Source organism: Pterocles gutturalis, unplaced genomic scaffold, assembly GCF_000699245.1.
Source record: "Pterocles gutturalis isolate BGI_N339 unplaced genomic scaffold, ASM69924v1 scaffold29069, whole genome shotgun sequence".
NCBI classification, from domain to species: Eukaryota; Metazoa; Chordata; class Aves; order Pterocliformes; family Pteroclidae; genus Pterocles; species Pterocles gutturalis.
This window is the reverse complement of record NW_010129070.1, coordinates 4,346-27,164: the sequence shown is the minus strand read 5'-3', so window position 1 is coordinate 27,164 and position 22,819 is coordinate 4,346. Positions and strand designations below refer to the sequence as shown.

The 22,819-nt window shown below is 46.7% G+C and overlaps 1 protein-coding gene across 1 annotated transcript in view; it reads left to right on the top strand.

The window, feature by feature from the left end:
- Window positions 1-22,258, top strand: part of RCSD1 (RCSD domain containing 1) — a 32,205-nt gene extending 9,947 nt beyond the window's left edge. The window contains exons 2-6 of the mRNA XM_010079842.1: window positions 15,101-15,208; window positions 17,746-17,835; window positions 19,184-19,255; window positions 20,554-20,757; window positions 21,614-22,258. Coding sequence (XP_010078144.1) covers window positions 15,101-15,208; window positions 17,746-17,835; window positions 19,184-19,255; window positions 20,554-20,757; window positions 21,614-22,246 — 1,107 coding nt within the window. The 3' untranslated portion in view covers window positions 22,247-22,258. The remainder of the gene's footprint in view (window positions 1-15,100; window positions 15,209-17,745; window positions 17,836-19,183; window positions 19,256-20,553; window positions 20,758-21,613) is intronic.
- The last annotated feature ends 561 nt before the right edge of the window (window positions 22,259-22,819 follow it).

Here is a 22,819-nt window from a genome sequence, read left to right as displayed (position 1 = left end):
CTGGTGCCAACAGCGCATTAGGTAAGCAGGCTGTGTCTCACAGTGGCCACCACTGCTCTTCTTCAGTACTAGCATCCCCTCCACCCACTGAGGGATTCGCTAGTAGTGTGAGTATCTCAAGGACAAATACTGGTTGTACAAGTGGCTAAAGACACATGGGAAGCAATACGCTCCAGTGCAGCCAGACCGCCGTCTTGGTAACAGCTGTTGTCAGCTGTAGATTAGGACATCAGCATCACTCTACCAGGGTACAGATCAGCCCTTGGCTCCAAAGGAGCTATTCCACATCCAGAGTGTCTTTGGATTCCTAAAACAACACAACCTCAGCAACTTACCTATTCAATGGATAATTTCTGAGAAATAACCCCTTTCTTTCCCCCACATGCCTTTCACGTTTAGTATCTGTAATTTAGATATCTGCAGCAGCTCATGTCTGGCTATATCAACTAAGTTTTCAGTCAGCATTTGTTGCTAGAGGGCTCCCATCAGATGGAGAGAAGGAGTTAATGACAAGACTGTATATCCTGCCTGACACACCAGAAAATGAACTAAGTTGGAAGCTGTGTAGGTGCTAATCTAATTTAAGTTTGGAGAAATCAGAAGTGCTGCTGCTTGAAAGAGAGTGGAGATCTTCAATTATTTAGGAAAGTGGTTCATTGACTCTCAGATGACACTGAAATCCCACTGCCAGGTTAATGCCAAGTTGATGCCTGCTGGCCTCCATCATTGTGACCTTCTTTGAGAGAAGAGCTCAGGGCTGTATTTGACAGGGCATTCCAGAGTAAGGGACCTTGTTTTCAGCATCCCAATCAAAACTTCCATAACCTTGAATCATAGGAGTGCTCAATGTATCTCTGTATCTATGGCAGGATTCTGGCTTACTGGCAGAAGTACAAAGTATTTCCCCAAAAACACTTAGAGTTATTGTAAACTTGACAGAAAAAGACTGTAGACGTGTCACTGGTATTCACTTGGAGCAAGGGAAGAGCTCTGCAACATCAACATTGTTCTTTTAAAGCCAAATGCTCATTATAATGAGAAAAAAAAAAAGTAATTTTTTGAAACTGTTTGTTCCACATAAATACAGCCAGGGTTTTTAAAACAGACATATTAACTCAAAAGAAATAGCAGGACACTGAGTTCCCAGGACTAAATAAAGGGAGAACACACATTCATCTAGTCTTCTGGTGTAGTCAAACTTAGTAATTTCAGAGATCTTCATTAAACTAGTCCCATCTTTGTATCTCAGTGCTCAAGGTTACTGATGGCTCAGCTCCAGTTTACAGTGTACAGGGTACTGCTGGTTAGTAGTTAAATGGCTTGAAATACATTACCACCTACAGTAGCCACACAGTAAGCTATCCACTTTCAAATCTTGCTGTAGTTCTTTTTTTTTTTTTTCTTGAAGCTGTAGGATCTTAAATATCTCAGCCTCCTCTAAAAAGCTATGTCTTGCCCTTATCACAGCAAAGTCCTGAATGGAGACACTAGTGCACCCCAAAGACTCAGAAGGGAGAACCCTGTGTGGTATTTCTTGGCTTAAAACCCAACACGGATGAGTTTTTGAAGTCATGCTGCTCCAGGTGACAGGAAAACCCTTCTTGCAAGGAGCTGCTCCAGAGAAAGGCTGCCATCCTGCTTGTGTGCGCACGGCCTCTCTGCCTTTCATTGTTTCTCCACTGATGCGGCTGGGTATGACCGCATCCAGCCAGATATCAACTTATCAACTTTATTCACAATCCTTTTTCCTGCTGCCTGAAATTATTTCCATGTTGGCTGCTTGGCCTGTCTGCAAGCAGCTGTGTCGGGCTTGTAATGAGGCAATTACATACGCACGGCCCTTTTACAGGAAAGGCTGAGGATGTTTCTCCTTGAATTCATTGGCATCCTTAATGAGGTTTATCTGTTTTCCCTGCTCTCTCAGCCATTCCGGTCACCTTGTCTGTACGCAGCTGGCCTGGCTGGCAGTGTAGGTTTTTGCCTCTCCACCTAGCCTCTCTTACTCTTTCCTCTTCAGTCTCTGGAAGCAAATGTTGTCATGTCTCTTAAAAACCTAGTAATCTTGATGATCATGATATCTTTTTACTGCATGTCACACAGCTTCTCCCTGTGTAGCCTCAGATCTCAACAGTCTTTTATTTCACCTTCCCACCTCTCATCCCAGCCTCCTATCTTCTCACTGCAATAGGATTCACCTTGTCCTTCGAGTACCTTTTGAGCCTTTCCTCTTGAATATTCTGTCTTCTGGCACTAAATCTCATTTCAGTGGTTCTGTTGTTACTGCTTTCAATATCTTTGAGCTTCTCCTTCCTCTTATATTGTTGACTTACTAGTCTAGAGAAACCATAGTCTGAGGCTGCCTGCGGAGCCTGCGCAGGTTCCTGTGCATAGACAATTGTTAGGGGACAGCCCTGCAGCAGCAGGCAGGAAGGGTAAGCTGAACAAACAGGGGATGCATGTGACTGAGATGTGAAATCTGTTGTCTCACTAGCAAAGTGTGTTTAAGGTCATGCTGGATATTATCAAATTTTAAAACATCTTTAGAAACAAGAGTGAAATCCCATTAAAAAGATAGTGTACTGGGAGGGAATCAATCCTTCATGGGTGCCGAACTTCGTTAGGACTTGCTTAGGAAGAGTTTTGTGGCAACAGGTCATCTCAGTTAATATGTGCCCAAAGTACCCCGTACCACACAAAATCCAGATGGCTGCTTCTCACAGCGACTGAGGTGAAATGCAGATACCTGGTCTGGGTGCACGTTCATGCGGGGATGTGACTGGGCTGATGACCCCTTTGGTGTGAGCACAGCACCAAACAAATGCATCCAGTTTGATGCCACCATGAGAAGTCGTGGCAACACTATGACTGTGGGGCTCAGATCCCTGACTACAGGTTTCCTTAGGCTGCTCTGCATGACAGTGTAGCCATCCTCGGACGTGTGTGTGGTGGACCAGTGTGCCACAGAGGACCAGCTGTCAAGGCGGAACTTGAGAAGCCCCAGACTAAAATTCTGTCTTGGATTTTGAGTAGCTGAGGGGAAGTTATTGTGTCCTAGATCAGCTACAGGACTTACACACTCTAATCCACATCTGCAGCCTGGCAAACCCCCTTGCAACCATTGCCTGACTCAGCTGGTTCCTTCACTTCACCAGGCATCTGCCTGCTCGACTTTAAAATTCAGACAGTGCCTGGACTGCTGCTTCTGTACAAGCCTGGGATCGCCCTGCCTGACCTGTCTTTGGGTGGTCTGCCACTGGCATTAGAAGTTAGGCATTTCCCTGTTACACTCCCCCTTCCCCACATCCTCATCTCTCCTCTCCACTCCTTTCCTGAGGAGACTACTCGAATACCCTGAGCATGGTGAGCACAAGCAAACAGGATCAGGCATGTCACAAAAAGCACTTCTCACAGAAAAGGAAATGGTGACACCCATGTGTTGTTGGAGTTTCCCACAATCGCATCAGTCAAGGACTCCCAAAACACCATACATACACACAAAATAACTGATTTACATTCCAAATGGTCTGCCACCCCCTTCCCTGAACAGCAAATCATGGCTGAACAGCCAGATGCCTTATCCTGCACAGAGCACAGCAGAGCCAAGAGCTGCTCCTGTGTCCCTAGGGGCCAGGCTGAGGTTACATACGTGCTGCCCCTGCCCAGGCACGCTGCCCGGCAAGACCAGGTGCTGCAGTTCGCTGCCTCTTTTGGTCATGATGGCACTTGATCAAACCACTCTTGGCAGCCTTTGACAGATGTGATTACACACTTGCTTAGGAAACGAATGGCCTGGGCTCCGTTCTCTTCTCAGGGGGTGTGGGCTTCAAAGTCTTTGGTCTGTCTAGCAAGAGATGATTTTCAATCCCGTGCTTAGGTCAAGGCTAGGGCAAGCACTTGCCAGCCTGCCTGTCAAAGCTGTGCCAACTCATAGCGAAGAATTCAAGATTCCCTGAGGAGAGGGGAGCACACACAGCTGCCTCATGGTCTGAGTGCACTTCTGACAGGTAGAACCCTGGCTTCCCTCAGGACCGGTTCTGTGGGGTAGGCAGCAGTGGCTACATACGCATTAAAATGCACAAGCGCGTACAATCAGAGACTCCGAACTGTGAAGGTTTGAGGTAGTGCTGCTGTAATGAATTGTCCTGTGCAGCATTGGGAACACATAGGCACCAGGCAATTGCCAAACACTGTCATTACTAAAGGGGAGTCTCAGGATCTCACTTGTACCTTTCACCGTGATATTTGCTGGTTTTGCTAATCTCACCAGTCTCTGCTTAGCAAGCACAGGCCAGGAACTCTTGAGAGCTACATACCATGGGATGAAGAAAAGAATAACTTGCCATAAATCCAGCCTCAAGACTAGTGTGAGGTGGCTGGCATGCCCTTACTAAATAAGGGCCTTTCCAGCCCAGACTGTTGATGTTAGGACATGTTACTAATGAACTCCATGGAGGCAAACAGGAGGCTGCTTTCTCCACTTTGGGCCCATGAGGCTGTGAGGACAGCAGCAGCAGTCCCACCTAATCAAGTTAAACTGAGACTTCATGCAGTTACTCTGATGAGAAGAGATGTCTTTTGGGAGATGTGGAGAAAGCTGGCTTTGGTACTGACTGTCCATCATGAAAAATGACGCTATGTAACATGAGCATCACACCCACTTTGCTAGCAGAAATACATCAACAGCAAAAGGAGGGTCTTCTCAGAGGGGAGGTTACAATAACAATTATCTCATGGTACTTTTGTTGTAGTCACTCTCTGAAACAGAAAGCAGTGTATTCACCACTTCTGATTTCCTGATGTCTACAGAATTTTACTGTAATTCTGTTGTGAAGGACACAGCTTTCAGCTTTCATGTCTGAAGCAGAGCAGTGGCTGCTCTCCACTGCCCATCTCCTCCCACCCAGCACCGGCTGGCTCTACTGACAGATGCAGACATGGCATCACTGGGGGTGACGGAGACACACCTGCACTTGTGGTGCTCCTGAACCACACCACCTAACTCCAGCCACCACCCAGTGATACCTGTTGCCTAGTAAAATTAGGGTGGGGTTTTATTCATTATAACCATTTGCCTTAATGTTCAGGAACTATAGGCAGTCCTGAGGTTACCTGGAGGGAAGGAGACTGACCCTGAGCAAGAGAGAAGGACCCTGAGCAAGCTTCTGATCCAAACTGGCAGAAAAGCTTTCTTCAGAAAAGCCTTATTCCAACAACCATATTAACTGTCCAAGCCCTTTTACATGTAGGCATGGGTAGCTCAAACCAGTGACAGAAGGAGAATCAGCATAGCTTTCCCCTCTACTTCTAGCAGGCAAGGGAGTGAGTATGTTACCCATTTCTTTACAGTACTGTGGACAAGTTCAACACAGTGCCCCTTCCTCTGAAAAGCATCTGTCCCTTTACTAGTTTCTGGCTACAAGATCTCTCCCAGCTCCACCCAATTCCTGAATCGTGCTTTTGTGAGCCTTCAAATTTGGCAGATTTGAATTTCTGTAGTTTTGGGAGCTGCTTGCTGTCTTCTGGATGAAAGCTGCTCATCATTGCTGAGCTGGAATATCCTCACATTACCTTTTGGGCAGGGCTTGACCCTGAGGGCCAAGATAGCAGCAGTTCACAAGGGAATTCTCAGAAGGAGAAAATCAAGACCAGACCACTGCAAGTCTTCAGAAAAATGTTGCCCTGAAGGAAACTCTTCCCAAACACAGGGAAATTTTCCATATTTTTACGTATTTTATATAAAGTAGGATTTTCCTGCCTTTTCTCCTGTAAGCAATCATGCAACCCTCCTCTGAACTCTGCATTCCTCATACTATTCTGCCCTGTGTTATAGTCAGAGCTCCTTCCTCTTCATCACCCTCATTGTGGCTATGCAATAGCCTTGCAGTTTTGTTCAGACACACACTCATCCTGTGTTCATTCATCTGTGGTGGGGTAAGTGTTGACGTGAGTACCTCTTCTGAGGAGGGATGTTGTACTTTGAGCTCAGACTTGTTCTTGTGGCAGACTTATTCACAGACTTCAAGAGACTGGTCGGCAGTGGTTTGCACTCAGGCAAGAAGCTTGCTCTCCACTGAAAATGTTACAGAAATAAAGAGTTTTAAGAGAAGACCTGACATCTGCACTCCTACAACATGCACTTCAGTAGTTCTAGTCAAATCTTTGTTAGGGCTGCTTTGAGAGCTCCTGTTTTCATTACGACTAGCACTGAAGAAAGCTGCTGGAGACCACTGGCCTCGAACAACACTGACTGCCTTGAAGGTAACCTGTGTAATCAGGAGTCCTTACCTCCTGCTGCCTCTCTCCAGAACTTCTGTGTCTAATATTTTTCAACCTTTTTTGACATTTCTCAGTTTGTGAGGACTTTTTTCTCTGAAGGAAACCAGAATCTACAGCTATGTAGAGATATATGCAGAAGAGATGTGTGTGCCTGAGTCAGAGGAGTCTTGAGCCCATCTTTGGGGCCCAAAAGCTCAGACTAGTCCCAAACCTAATCTGAGGTCCCGTTGTGTTCAGAGAGTATTCAGAAATCTGGAGCCCAAGCTTCAGCATTCACAGTATATTCCCACAGGCTACAGATTGCTTGCCCTGGAGCTGCAAGACTGAAGATTGCATGTGTTGTGTGTGGCATCAACCAGATGTGGAGGCCACTCTGCACTGACTGAGGCTTGATCTTAACATAGAAAAAGCTTTATCTTGGTAATGCAGTGGTTCTGCACAGTTGTGCACACTCTCATGTGAGACAGACAGAGGCTTACCACCAATTCCTTTTGTTGCAAGTGAAACTAGAAACCTGTTTGGATGACCTTTAAAATGCCACTCCCAGTCCACAACAACCAAAGATTCTGTAGAGCGTGCTGAGATCATTACTACACACCTCAACATACCCTTTTACTCTTTCACAGCTGGATTGTGTGTCCTGATATCAGCCCCAGAATTCTCTTTGAATCTTTCAAATGGAAATCTTACTTTCTGTTGTGTTTCACTCCTGCATCCTGGCAGCGGGGGACCCATGGCCGTTTGAGGCGAGTTATTCCTCTTTGCTGAGCCATCTGATGGCAGCTTGGAGGAAAAGGATGAGGACTCTGTGTATGCTGCCATTCTTAAAGCTCACAGAATTCTCATCTGGGATGTGAAATGGAGGTGTTTAGCTTCTGGTACAGGCTGATCAAAGAAAACACAACAGAAAGAGAGAAGTAGAAAAATATGATTTCTTTTCCAGCATTTAGGATACACCTGAAAGATCTGCAAGGTATTCTGGTCTTGTCGTCTCCTGGAAAGTAACTGTGATAAAGCTCTGATATGCAAAGTTTGCAGAGCTAGCCTAGCCCCACCAGAGGTAGGTGTCGATGTGGCTCACACGGTAGCTTTTACTTTGGTGGAGCAGAGTAATTATCACTCCTATTCTATAATAAATAGTAGGAAATGCAGGTAGGAGCATTGGCCCTGAATCCCAGGATGCTACGGGCTACGGTGACACAATGATGGACAGGACTGGCTATAAGGTATCACAGAGCCACAGCTGCAGCCACTTGGAGCTGGGGCTTCTGCCAATAATTAAAATTTACCACAACCAGAGAAGGAGCAACTTCATTGCCAGATAGAGACCAAGTGAATAAATAAACCACATAAATAGCTCCTGAAACAGAGCACCTGAAGGTCTCCAGTGAGAATGATTTGTGAAGAAGGTTAAAGAGAGAGGTGGGAAGAAAGATGCTTCGCTGGGACAGAGAAGGGTCAGTGTTGCAAGAAGAGGTTTATTTATTTAGGGCTTACATCTTGGGATGTGTTGCTTCTTGAGCCAGGGGCCCAGCACACTGCTGAGCTCTAGTCGGAACAAGCATCGTGAAATTTCCTTCTAGGGATGTAGAAAATGGGCCAACGTGAGTGCGAGCCCACCCACTTCCTGCACAAGCTGCGTTCAGCCTGCCTTGATGCTTTTGTGGATCATGAGGAGAATGAGCAGGCTCAGATGGTGGATAGCAGCCTCTCCTGATTTTCGCTGCCCAGTTCCTGATGCTGTGATTCAGTTATTTTCCCACCCTATTGCCTTTCAGTTTGCTCCTTTGGGGGATTTTGCTTTAAACCAACTCTGCTAACTTATCTCTCCCTTCCCAGTCTGAACAATGTTCCCCTTTCAATGTGGTCCTGATGCCACTGATGTACTCACATGGACACAGATAAATGAATCAGTTTAGGTTATGTTGGCAGGAGAGTGCAAAGCAGGATTCATCTAAATGGGAGATGCATAGGGGTGGCTTTGAATGAAACTACAAACTACATATTAGAGAGATTTTTCCATTGGTAGCTTGGGTCCAATCCTAATTAAAAAACTATTCTTGAGCTTTTTCCAGTTCATTTAAAGAGGAGTTGCTTATGAGCTGCCCAGCTAACCTTATCTGCACTTATTAAATGTGAGAGCCAAAACAACTGGTGCCTGTAAAGAAGAGGTTGAAAATGAAAATTCAGTTATCTATTTCCTGCCATTGAACAAGACAAAAAGTGTGACAGATTTGCCTGGGCAAACCTAAACTTGTCCATTCTGCACTATTCTCTGCTATAAGGCTAAGACACACCCAGGAACCCATTCCAGGTTTCTTTGGAGTATCTTCCTTGAACAATAAATGAACCTAGGGCTTGCAAAGTATTACCTTTAAAACAGGTAATCCATGGATACTCCTAACTGAGGGGAAGATTTTGTCACTTCACTTCATGCAGACACATTACTATTATGTTTTGCGTCATTATCGAATACGGTTGTGTCCTTTAAAAAGGTAGGCCTGGTCTGACACACAGGTGTGTTTGGCTCATAATGAGATGCATTCATGGCACATTCTTCAGAGCGCAAGTTCATGTCCTCTCCAGAAAGACAGGAACTGTACTTTAGATCATGTACTGTGTGAATATTTGGTGGCCTTTTGCCTCCAGCTGGCCTCAGCGGTCAAATAAAAGATGGGGCAGGGAGAAGTTCTTGCCTATGGCAATGGCCACCCCAAATCGGTGGGGCAGTATGGGAGGAGCTAGTACTGCTGTCGCTTCTCCCTTGCTTGGTCCACAAGCAAGTAGGACATCTCCAGTTCATCAAACCCCGTCTCTGCAGGGGAGGCTTTTCAGGAGAGAGGCTGCAGCACCTCACTGCGGGGGCAGGAGACATTCACCCCCCCTCACTCCTGGGGACCCCTGAAAGGAGGCATGTTCCCTGCTACAGCTTAATGCGCCATTCCCAAAATACTGCTTTCTGTGTCAGAAACAGGGACTTGAGAAGTTTGAGAATGTCTCTTTTCAGACAAGCTGATTGTGAATGAGTTCAGTTACACTGAACACCAGGCACCTCTATCAGACTAAGACCGTACGGCTCCCCATGCAAGCCGAGAGAGTTAGCCCAGTGCATGTGGTATAAGCTTTCCCATGCAGACAGGACCTATGACTGGCTGGCTCCTCAAATCCTGCAGCTACCTTACTGAAAAATGAGAAGGGTAGGTGTCGTGTCTGGGAAGGCTTTGTGCAGAAAGCATGTCATCTGCCTTCAGAGGGCTGAGCTAGGCAGGGAAGAGGGGGTCTGCAAGAGGCTTCTGAAATCCAGTGCCTTGGTGAGGGTTGATGCTTTAATTTCAAAAGAAACCACAGCACTGCTTCCCAGTGTTTCTTGCTGGCCTCCAGAGTGTGACGATGTTTTATTTTGACTTCAGTAGTTCCCTTCCCACACATGTGTCCCCCATACCTTCCTTAGCTGAGCAGGTCCTACAGGTATAAAGCTTTGCCCCTGCCATGCAGAGAGTAAAACCTGCTCCCCAGCCACACGTGTAGCTGCTGCTGCTTGAAGTGGGGCTTCTGGAAATCTCTGACATAGTATTTATGGGGCTTTTGGGGATGCTTAACAGAAACTTTTCCCAAATCACTTGGCTGCCAGTAACATGCTCGCTGTGATGGCTCAGAGGAGCTCCCTGGGTTCACAGCCTGCACTCAGCTGTGTCTCAGGTGGGAGGCAACAAATTGCAAGATGAAATACCAGTGCCACAGACCAAAACAGCCTTACTAGCAGGCATGCAAAAATATGATTCTTCTGTCATATCAACCCTCTGAATGGGAGGACACATAAGGATGCGATTTCCTCAGCCTCTCACTGGAGCGGTTAAAGGGAAGTCTTCACCCCTGTGCTGGTCTGCTCCTGACACTCCTCCATCCCCTCCTGCTACGGCAGTGCAAGCGCTTGTCAGGCTGTGCTGTGAACTCAATTGCTGAAATGATCTGGGTTAAAAATAACCTTGTAAAGAGTTAAGGGATGTATTTTTAGCCCAGATCATTTCAGTGATCTAGTTTACAGCACAGCCCCACAAACTCACACTGGTGCAAGGGAGGGAGGGAAGGGGGAAAGGAAAGGTCAAGGGAGAATGAGCAGTTGGAAACATAAGCTGTCTTTCTGCCAAAACCAGGAGCTTATGAAACTGCACCCCAAGAGCACTGACCCTCTCTTGTTTTTATCTGGCATACTCGCAGCTCCCTTCTTGGGGCACAGTGTTGAGAGCTGGGTGCTGAGTACCACTATTCCTGGATCCTGTTTGTGTAATCAAGACACAAGCCCTGAACCTCGGATGCGTCATTGTGTCTGCCTGTGATATACTATATTTGTCATTATTTTTGCCGTATTCGCTTTTGCTGAGGTAGGTTGCGTGTGCAGCAACAGAAAACCCCATGAGAGTCATGGGGGAGCTTTGCAGAGCTTGTGCAATTGCAGGGTATGGGAAGGTGGCTGGCAAAAAGGACTGGTGTGAGAAGGGGCTTCAGGGAATCATTCCTGTGAAGCTCTTTAGAAGCAAAGGAAAGATATGGAAGTCATGGACGGGCCTCAAAACCATGTCTAGATGAAACTGCATGAGAATGAGGGTGGAAAGTGCACAGGACCAGTACCAACAATTGTGTAACCATCTCTGATTTCATAGCTGCTGAATACTCGAGCCTTGCAAAGTGCTGTGGAGGGCTTGCATCTGAGATAAAAGGTGCTCCATCTGGCCAAAACATCCTATCTGCAAAAGCAGACAAGTCAGAGGATTCATAGGGGAGGGAAGGAGAGTAGGACAGTACAAATCTCTGCTGTTATTCAGCTGGTATTTAAGTTCTGCTTACGTCAAAACACTCCACTGTATGGCAGCTAATAGACCTTTGCTCTTTTCATCAGACAAACCAGGTACACAATTCTCCTTCAGTATCTGCTTCTGACCCCCACTGGTACCCTTTCAGACTGGTATTTTCAGTAGCATATTATGGACAGTAACAAATCTGGTGGGATACCAGTTCCATGAGATGGAGTTATGATAGCTTTCAATTGCAAGGGGGTGAGTCATGGCCAAAACTGCTGGCTGAAGGTTGTTGGAGACAGTTTTGCACCAGTCCCAGCAGGACATTCAAATTCATCCCCAAAATCACCCCTGGCTTTCCGGATTTCCCCAGGAGTCTTTGCAATTTTGATTTCATAAGGAACTTGTTGTCTGCAGTGACACTCCCCACCTGTAGCTTAAATCCATGATCTTTAAGAAAAGCTCTTGGTGAGCACCCAAACAGGATGCACAGAGAAACTCTTCAGTCTCTTGACCATTTTCTGTGGGCCTTTAATATCAACCTTCTGTCACCTGGTGCCCACAGTGGGTCCACAGGCTCCAGCAAGAGAATTGGCAAATGTCACTGAGCCAGGTAATGACACTGCTGTCCTGAGGGCCCCCCTCTGTGAGACATTATTACTCCCACATCAGGCATCCTTACTAGCCCTTGCATTTTCTGGCACATTAAAGCGCCAGTGAAGCTGAGATTGTTCTTCTCCAGTGCTGCCAAAGGGAACAGGTTCAGCTTTAAAAGCAGATGAAGAAAGATGGAGTTGAAAACCATTTTCAAATGTACTCAACTGTATAAACTTACTTGGAAGAGGAAAGTGAAACCCCTTACAGAGAACTTGCTAGTTGCACTTCCTCTTTCACAGCTAGTGCCATGCTTACATGGATGGTGTAACTCAATTCCTGTTTTGCCACTCTGTCTTCATTTTTCAGAATATGCAATGCTTAGACACTTATTTTGGCAGAACAGCAAAAGACCTCAGAGTAGCAGTCACCAAATTACTGATGGAGTAAGTCTTTTACCTTAGCTTGCTGGATTTAGCCCATACAGGTTGACCACGCTTCTCTTCTGAAAAGGAAAAGAATCAGCAGTTGGCTGCAAAGAGCACAAAATCAACATATAAGTAATTTTGCCCTTTTTGCCAAAAAAGAGCAGAGCTGCTCCTCTTCACCATTCATAAAAGTGGTGGGCTATGTCACCGAGACAGGAAAAATGACCAGGAATGCGACAGGTTGCATTAATATGATGGGCAGGAGAGAGCCAGCACTGAGCTCTTGGGTGACAGGAGCAGACACGTGTCTTAGTCATGGAAGAGGCTCAGGGCTGGTATACACACCAGGGTGAGAGAGAGAAATTGAGGCTTCCCAGCTTCCTCCCAGTGGGAGGGAGACTGCCAGTCCAGCCTCTGGAAGTCAGGGGAACCATGTTCTTGGTTCAGTGTGGGGAAGGGAACTTTTTGCACCCGAGTGCCCCAGTACAGCACTTTCCCTTCACTAGAAGATACAGAGCCTGGCACACCAGCTGGGGGGAAAAGAAAAAAAAAAAAAAAAAAAAGGAAGCTGTAGAAAAAGCTGGATACAGGATGACAGTGTAATTGCCAGAAAGGACCTGAGAAAGGACTTTTCCTATTGCAAAATGTGTAGCGTAACTGGAGAGTTGGAGAGTCTGCAGCTGGCAGTTTCGGGAAGACAGAGTCGGTGGGCTACTTGTGCTAATCTTAGAATGGCATGTCCACTGCTTCCTGCGCCCCAACCGGCGAGCTTCACGCTGGCAAGAGCTGTGTTGCCATCAATGCCTGCTACCAGCAAAACAAGAAATGCATGGAATCATTCCAGCCTCACAGCATTGATCAAATCTAAAGAAAGGAAGCTGTGTTTTCAGACTGTAACTCAAAAATACTAAAAAAAAAAAGAAAAATTTTAAAAAATTGAAAGAAAAAACAACCACCCTAAAACAAGAGGTCAAAGAGGCCAAGAGGAAGTGCATTATCTTTTCTGGGTAAAGGCAAAGGGCTGTGAAAGAAGCTCTTAGAGAAAAAGGGACTATGAGGGAGGCAATCCTTCCACCACAGACACTGAGCACCTGCAGCTCCTCAGCCTCAACTGAGTCCTCGGTTCAGGTGTCTGTTCTGCCATGCCCAGGTATTCTGGGAGCTGGTGTGCTGAGCCAAGCCTCCCAATCCATCCTGCCTTCCTCAGGTTCATTCTTTGCTCCCTCCTCTTTCCAGCCTGCCCTCCCCTCATGGTGGGGAGCCAGCCTGCAGCTGGGAACCACTCTCCCTGCCCACTTAGCCCAGCCATCATTTTTTGTGTGCAGCAGGTTGCCCTGCTGATCTGCTTAACTCACTGTTTTTTCCATTCCCCTTATCTGCCACTTCCCCTGCCTGTAATTCTTCTAATGAAGGCTGAAAAGATGGGGGGGGGGAAGATGCTAGAAGTTCACTGAGAGGAAACAGCTTGCTATGGCTTTTGTGGCTGGATGCGGGAAAGCGGGTCTGAAGTACATGGGAAGTTTACTGGGGGACATGTAGTCAGGATCCTGGAAACAGGGAATTGCAAATACCTACTGGGGCTTGAGGGCCTGGGAGAAAGAAGATAATATTTATTGGGAGCATTTATTTACAGCTTTTTGAGAAAGGGAAAGGCCTTTTTCCACAGTGCAAACAGGCTGCTCTCTACCAGGTATTTCAGACTAGAGAGTGCTCCAATCTGCAGATGATGAGATGATCCTTAATGTAACCTCCTCAATTTGCTTTTAATCTAGAAACTAGGAGTCTAAATAAATCCCTTCTTTAATATGATTTCAAGTTTCTTCAACTATGTCTCCATCCCCCATAGCATGGTGACCCAAAGGAGATGGTCCATAGATGGGCCAGATTGGTGTTCCACCTTTCACCTTCAGCGATGCTGAGGGAGTGGTTGTGTTAACAAGACAGTAGGTCCCTCCCAGGCAGAGTGACATAAAGGGAGAAGGAAGGGCTCTCCTGGAGCCTTTGGAGAAGCATAAATGCATTCATCTAGCAACAGCCTTTGGGAAAACTTTCTGACAGAAGCAGAAGAGTATGCAGGCAGAGGGGTGAGAAGTGTGGTGCTGGCCATGTGTTCATGGTGGTGGTACAGGGAGCAGAGGTTCCTTGCTGATGGTTTGTAGCCTGGATTGTTGTTTTGAGGTCTCCACCTCTAACAAAACAAGGATTGTTGGTTAGTTGTTCGCAGTTCCTCTGGTTCGGTTTTCCCTGGCATCAGATACTAGAGATGAAGAACAAAGACTTCCTTTCATCAACTTTGATTTCAAGGCTTTCTACTCATGTTGCTTGATATACACATAGCAAAGTAAACAAGGTAAATGTGGGATGACACCAGGGCTGCGTGCTGTGGGACGAGCTGTGCCATCCAGTCTCCAGCAAGCCTCCTGCATCTCAGCCTGTTATCATATCAGGGGAGGGGAAGCTTCTCTCAGCCCTGGTATTTCCTCCCTCCCCCCCCACCCGCCTGAGTATTTCACTGCCAAAAAAGCAGAACAGCACAGGGACATCCCCAAGCAGATGCTGGCTTGCTGCAAGGACAGGGAATGGCTTCTTGCAGCAGAACCACTGGAAAAGGAAGGGTGCCGGTGACCAGGGCAGTAAAAAAAGGATGGGAGGGCTGAGAAGGTGTATGGGAACATCCTTTACTGCTTGCTCCATCTGCTCACTGTGAGGAAAAGATGGGGAACAGACACTTGGCTTGAAACACTTAGTTTGCTTCCAGTGAAAAATACTGAGTGTAGGCTGAAAGGCTCTGCATGAATTACTGATTTACTGGGATATTTGAAAATTCTGCTAGGTCCTGTCTTCCCAAACCTCTTGCTCTCAGACTGGATGATTGATGCCAGATGTGAGAAATTCTGCTTTAAGTCCTTGCTTACTCTTGAACTTTATAACACATACGCAGGCTTTTCCCTAGCCTGCTTGCTTTTCCCAGCCTTTGCTCATAACTTCTTGTTTCTGATTTGTTAGAACAGGCCAGCAGAGACCAACTCAGAGGTGGACAAGTCGGCATCACCCTCAGTGGCTCAGCTAGCAGGGAAATTCAAAGAGCAAGCAGCCAATATCACTGGAAAAGAGGTAAGGAGCTCTGCAGCCACCAGCAGGTAACTGAGTGGGAAATGAGGCACTTGCCTCTGCCTGAGAAGTTAGAGCATCAGGGATCTGAGCATGAATCCACCTTGATTTTGAATCTTCACAAAGGATTTGTCTCCTAGTGCAATGCAAACTATGACAGTGTCTTCCATGCGTTGTTGACTTGTGGACAAGTATTTTGGTAGAGCCATACCTCAGGACAACTAGACACTGTAACTGAGACACACACACAGGGTACACATATATGCTTAACAGTAGCAAACAGTAATGCATGTACTATCTGGGCTGGCTTTTGTGGGCAGACGGCAACAATGAATAATGAAATAGCTAATATTGAGCCATGGACAAAGAAAACAAACAACAGATTATGCAGTGTAGAAGCCAGTGGCAGGTCACCGGCACCTTGTTCACAAAAGAAGGTTTCCTCCAGGTAATTCCTTCTGTACAGGTCTCAGAGAGAAAGCTGTCTCTTTACTTGGCCTTATTACCTCTTCCCTATGTCATTTCAGAGTCTGTGCCTCTCTCTATCATGCTGAAACTTTGTTTTATTGAAAACCCACAATGCCAAGCATTACCTCACAACCTGTCTTTCACCAAATAAGCAAAATACTAGAATACATCTCTTAGGAAGAAAGGCGAGTCAGAGTCTTTATGGATGGAGCTTGACATTTTAGGAGAGCCCCCTGTATCATTATGCACTTTTTTAGAATTGTAAATGTTTACTAGTGGCCCTCTTCAGTCAGTGGGTGCCCCTTTAAAACTGAACTGCTTCCTTCTGCTGCTCAGCTGATTTCAGCATGTCCCAGGCTGGGCCTAAGGGGATCCTCCCTGTCACCACTCCTGTTTTTGGCTGGATGCAGTGGTGACCTCTGTCCAGCAGGGCTGGCATGCAACCATCAGAGGTTAGCAATCCCATAGCTGGGCCCCAGGATGGCAATATCCAATCTCTTCCTAACCACTTTTTTTTTTCCCCTCTAGTCACCAGCACACCACTCCATCTGTCCCATTACAGTAATTTCCTCTTTTTAAGGTATGGGATTTAATTGCAGTAAGTCCCTCACCCTTAAGAAGGCAGCAAGTTCCCAGACCCCTCTTGTGTTATCTGCAGACCTCTGCTGCTCCCAAGCCAAGGCAGCGTGGAGGGGCCTCACAGTGAGGGGAAACTAATTTTCTCCAGAGACAGAAGAGGACAAAGTTTCCTGCCTTTTCTCTCCAAGCCATCTGTCACTTCCCCACCCGCTTTCTCAAGCTGGCTTCAGATTAATGGATGAGTAGATGGTCTTTAACCCTTGCTTGACCCATGCCAGCAAAGGGAACCTCTGATACATTCACTGATGCACAGCACAGCATTGCATGGTTGCAAAATGGTGGGGTTTCAATAAGACATGCTATTATTGCTGGCTAGCATGACATAAGAATAAGGGCAGGGCTGCCTTTGGCTGCTTAGAGACACAGCATTGCCATGGGTGGTTGCAGCACTACCAGAAGTTAAGTGACACCAAGTCTCCAGGTCCTCCAAGACAGCCAACTCTACAGAGGGCAAAGATGCCATAATCCAACTTTTTATATGCCTGCCTGTTAGAAGGTAACAAAATTATCCAAATATTGTGTTGTGGATGTTATCCAAGATCCACAGTATTATCTGAGTATTTTGTCTGTTAACAGATAAAAAGTGCGTTAACAGCTTGGCAGGAGGCAACACAACTGGCATAAAAATAGAGACTGCTTGTTATCAAGACTAGAGCAATAGTTATGAAGAAGCAACTCCATAGGTACTGTGTTATGTGTCTCTTCCTTCCTAGTGAGCACTGTCATACTTCTGAGAGCCTGAGGACATTCAGAAGGAACTGGTGACCCTGCTGTTAAGTTGCCTTGTTCCTTCTCTGCTGGAGAATCTGTTTCTTAGTCAAATTAAAGGTTACATCTGAGGCCCTGTTTCTGTCAGCTGCTCTTCTTCATTAGAGAGAAGCAAATGGGGCTGTAGGGCATGTTGAGAAAGTCAGAATTCCTCTTTTTGCCCCTAAAATATATCAAATGCAAAATAGGAAAATCAGTAACCAGGTAGGCAGTGGAGACTCATTAAAAGGAAATCCTGGTAATAAGACAGGAAGGAGAACAATAACAACATATTCCAGTGTGAGGGGCTTTCCAGCAGGATGCTTTGAAGATGAAGTTTCTAGGAAGTCTTCTCCATCCTCCACAGCACAGAATAGTGTCCTTTGCACAGAGCCTGATGTGTCACGGTTCATGCTGTGGAAAGAGGTACAGACTGCTTTTGCAACACTAGGATTGGCCTTGAGATGCTGCAAGCACAGCTAGCGTGCTGGCCACATGCCCGTATGCTAATACCTTGTGCTGCCTTTGGATGCCTCCTTTAGGCAAGCTAAGCCCTGCCATCCAAGCAGATCACTTACACAGCATGCCCTTTGATGCTTGAATTTCACTTCTTTTTTTTTTTTTTTTTTTTTTTTTTTTTTTTAAATAATTTCCCTGCTGCTGAGTTGGTTGTTTTCTTCTCTTAGGTACCACCACATAAGCCAACTCGGAGGAAACCACCATGCTCCCTTCCATTGTATTCCCACAAAACTGAGACAAGTGACAATGATGAGCAAGTGAGTATCAATTTAACAGGGGGACAAGGTCTCTCCTCTCTGCAACCTGTTCCGTCCTGAGACATGAGTTTGGTGATAGCAGAGAGGTCAGGCTGTGCTGCAAAAGACATAAGTCATGCAGCTTCAAACCTTCCCCTGCTCACACACACGTACTGGCTCCAAGTCAGCTCTATGCTGTTTCCCACTCCTGTAGCATGGATACACATCCCATTCCTATTGCTTTTGTTTTTACCCTACGAGCACTGATGGATCCACCCAGTTACCACCTTTAAAACATTTTAAAGCAGGAACTGCTGGCATTTATTAGATTTGAACAGTGCTTAGCACAAGGAGAATCCATGCTGTTTGTTGCCTTCAGATGAACTCTAGATGTTTGAGTATAATGGTGTAATAGTTCTGCTCTTGAGATTTTTCCTTCTTCAGAAAAAGGGAATAATTAATCCAGAGTGAAGAGGTGTTTTGTCAGCAATACCCACAGAATACTGTCTTGAGGTGTTCCCCATACAGCACCCCTGAATGAGCAGGTCCCAGTAAGCTGGCTGTACTCACTAAAGTTTATGCTCAGGCCCTTTCCAGTCACTTCTGTCATTCTGTATTTCAAGGTATGAGGATACCCACCAACTTTCACATTGTCACCTGCCCTTAACAAGGGAGTGGTTCTTTGTCCTCCCTTACTGACAGCTACAGGCTCTTGCTGCCTCTACTCCAAAGGAGCACAAGCTTTAAAATCTTAGATTCCTTCTTTTTCCTTTGGACCTGAAAAAAGCAATATGCCCCTTCTCAAAGCAATGCTCTCCCTTTCTCAAACTGTTTTCAGCCTTTCACAGATCTACCTTTCCTGCCACTTACACCTTTCCTGCCCATACTATTGGATACCCTTTAACTCTGTTAGTCAAGTGGTGGCAGAAAGTCTTTCCCATCACAAAAAGTTCACAAGGTTTACCAACATTAAGGCTTGTACCCCTTAAGAGCTAGAATTTTAATCTGTCCCGTCCTGAAATAATACCAGGGGAAACTGTGTCATAGGTTAGATACCTTAGTGAAGGCCATGTAGCAGCAGAGCCATTTCACATCACCTAACTCAGATACTTCAGCCAGAAACCAGACAGTCACCTTTTCTCTCAGAGGAAGGATACATGTAAGTAGAGCCCTAGGATGGATAGATAACAAAAAGAGAGCAGGGTCAGGAAAGAGAAAGCAAATTTTTGTGTGAAGATGCTATATGAGGCTTCATGTGCTCTTCTACTATCACTTTCTGCTTCTCTCTTACAAGTTTTCTGCCTTCATTATATTTCCTCTTTTTCACCTACTTTACTGTGACTTTTTCATGTTTCATTTTGTTTTGCAGAAGCGGTCTCCAAATGCTTGCCCCTTTCCCAAGGTCAAGGTGAAAAGCTCTCCCATGATTGAAAAGCTGCAGGTAGGTCCTGGAAGAGCCCATAGGGCTGCCCCAGCAAATTCAAACTGATTGGCATTTGTCATGGCTACTTCCCTTGCAGAGCAGCCACAGGGTAAGGGGATCCAGGAGCCAAGGGTGACAGCTAGGTAAGCAGGGCACTGGCCTCATCGACCAGAGCCCAGTCCCACAATACACAAACAAGGAAGGCAGAGCAGGTCTGGTGATGGTAGCCAGCATCAGCAACAGTGCAGCCACCCTCAGGCACATCAGTGCCTGTGTCAGGATCATTTGGATCTGCGGGGTACATGGCTGGGCATGGCAGCAGCACAGCTGAGATAGGGAGCAGGGGCAGAAGCCTCAATGTAAATGCAGCTTGCAAGAGAAAGTGTGGGAAACCCTGGCTGAAATGTCTTCCAGCTCTTTTTTTGCAGTAGTCTAAGTCAAACTGTGTCACCTGCAGCCTGTCGGGGAGCTGGCCTTGACTGCAGGAAGCTAAAATCCTGGCAGTGGGGAGTGCGCTCTGGGCTCTGGCACTGCCTTACGTGTGCCTAGAAGCTCTGTGCTTCCCTTGCCTTGGTTCCCCCAGTTACACACAAACACACCCAGTGCTTCTTGCCCTTTTTATATCTCTCTGCAGTGCCTGATTCTTGCTGCTGAGGGCAACACAGCACTCGATAGCCCATAGACATAGTGCCCTGCCTCTCCAAGCAGTATGTGCAACTCCAGAGCACCGTGCCTCCCGGCCGCCCAGGCACAACATAAGCCTATTCATAGCTGTGTCCCTCTGAATGCACCCAAGGACAATTGCCTACGAGAGCTTCTTAGTGGCAGGCCAGCAGAAAGTGTTTTGCTGCAGTTAATCACGAACTTGCTTCTTTCCATGGTCTTCTCACTCCTCACAACTGTGCCAATCATTCAGAAGACCTGCAGACCAGGCTTGAAAATGCGAGGTCAGCTTGGGCAAACACAGGGATGCTTTAAATCTTGAAGTGATTGCTGGCTGCGTGGTCAGACTTTCTCCCAGCTCAGCCACCATAGAGACTATGCTGGCTTGGCTGGGTCACTGGAAAATCCCAAAAGGCCTCAGGATGACAAAAGCACACATCCTGAGATCCAGCTGCTGGGGAAGGGCAAATGTCCAGTGATAACTTCTCTGCCCCAACTTGTTTGTTGACAGTGTCACCAGGAGAGACCCATAACCAGAAGGTATGTGAGTTGTGACAGCTGAGAGATGTGGCAGCTCCTGTAGCAAGAGCAAGGGTTCCTCCACGTGGTTAACACATGCAGTACACGCCTGTGACAGGGATTTTTCTTTGCAGGCCAATCTGGCTTTTGCTCCAGCTGCTCTGCTGCCGGGAGCATCTCCCAAAAGCCCTGGTCTGAAAGCCCTGGTTTCTCCGTTCAGCACCCCTCCCTCAACGCCCAGCAGCCCAGGGATTCAGTCCCAGCCCAGTGAAGTGAATGAGACCCCCGTCAGCTTTGATCAACCCCCGGAAGGCACTCAGCTGCAATTCTATAACAAGGTAGGGTATGTGCTAGGATTTCTCCATCAAAGCAGGATAAGGCTTGCTTATTGCTTGGGGATGAAGAGGAAGAGGAGGCCGTAGCCGTCAGTCCTGCCATAGCAGTGTGCACGTGTAGCCAAGGGAGGAGATCTATGCGCCGGGTTCAAAACAGCCTTTCAGTGCCTTCCTGGCTGCCCACCTGCATGTGGAGCTTCATGGTCCAGCAGCTCTAGATGCCTTCCTGGCCAAACGGGTAAAGGGAAGAGCTGAAGTGGTAGGACTTAGTGACTTCGGCTCAGCAGTAACAGGGTGGCGGGTGGGTGCACAGGGAGCACTGTGAGGAGGTGGTGCCATGTGCCAACAAATGTCAAAATTGGCTGAGATGCAGTTTAGGGAGCTACAAAGAGCACGATGGTTTGCCAGGTGTCCCATAGAGTGCACAGCACTTAAAGAGGGAGCTGTAACCTGCATTCACCATCCTCAGCTGAAGTGCAGACTCCTTCCTCAACCACTAAGCTGACAAAAGTAGAAAAGGCCAAGGCATCCAAAGTCAGCAACATCTGTGTAATGAATGCAGCATCTTTGGGTTAGGGTCTAACTTGGACAAGCAGCCATATTTTAAATTGAGACAATGACCTCCAGCACCAGCTTTACAGAAGGAAAGGAGGCATATATTAAGGATTTCCTTGTCCTCTGAAGTAGTCTCTCATGGGTAGGAGCCCTCATCATCCCTACCTTTCAGTAGCAAAGCATCAAAAGTGAGGCCACCAGCATAGCAATCAAGTTTTCCATGGTATTTTCCTCTGTTGTGCCTTCCTGCTTTCCAGTACTGCTCTCTTTGTCTGCTTCAATGTCTGTTTTTCCTGCCTCCAAGGTGCGGACGCGAGGATCGATAAAGCGCAGACCTCCCTCCAGAAGGTTCCGAAGATCTCTGTCTGAGTATGGAGATGGGGAAGATTTAGGGGTCAACCTTTCTTCTCCAGAAAATGGTGGCAAGGAAGACGGGGATGAGGTGTTTGGGCCCAAGGGCAAGGCAGAGGAGGCAGAAACAGGGAGCAAAGAGCAAAAGGAACAGGTGGGGTCTGATGAGAAGCCCCCATCAAGGAGAGGATCCCACAGATCAGAAGATGAAGAAAAAGGGGAAAAACAGGCAGAGAAAGTTACTCCTTGCAAGAGTAATGCAGGGGATATAAAGGAGGAGGTGTGTCGTGGTGCCCCGGAGGAGGTGTGTCGTGGTGCCCCAGAGGAGAAGAACTCTCCCCAGCCTTCCTCTGGAGACAAGGAGGAGAAGGTGTGCGAGGGTCTGCAGGGAGAAGAGCAAGAAGGCAGCGTCTATGAACAGGAAAAGGGGAACAAGGAGAAGGAAGAAGCTGAAACTGAAACTGAAGCAAAGGACACAGACACTGAAGAAACACCACTGGCACCTGAACCACTGCAAGACGCAGTGGGCTTACAGACTGCCAGTGAGCCTTCAACGTCAGCCATGCAGGACCAGGGCACAGTGTAACCATGATGCACAGGTAAGACTGTTGGTCAGCATGATGATGGCTCCTAAAATATCGGTGGGTTTTGCTGACTAATGAAGATGGCAACTGTGACAGAACACACCAACATTTCTGCTGCTCCCCACACCTTAGAAGTATCAAATCTCAGGCCTTGCAGAGGCTGCAAGGCAGGGTATTTAAAACAACCAGCCCTCCTGGGTGGTGTTACAGAGAGAGAGGGGATGGAGAAAATTCTAGTTTCAGAAAAATGGAGAGGCTCTCTGATACCAGGCACCTTGCTCAACTGCTGTTTTGAAAGCAATTTGAAACCACTTATAGTAAAAAGCACTTTTCCCCAGCAGTAACCACATATATACTATCTCAATATGCTTCCTTACATATGTACATGTGTGCACACGTATATATACATGTGTACATAAATATTGTCTCTCTATATATGTGTTTATTTTGTTAGCTTTGCCAGCAAAAATAGTGTTTACACACATACTAGTTTCATGATCAGCCCTCGAAGCATGCAAACATGGGCCTCTGCCACTTGAAATAAAGGAGGACGTCCACTGGCTAAAGAAGGACTT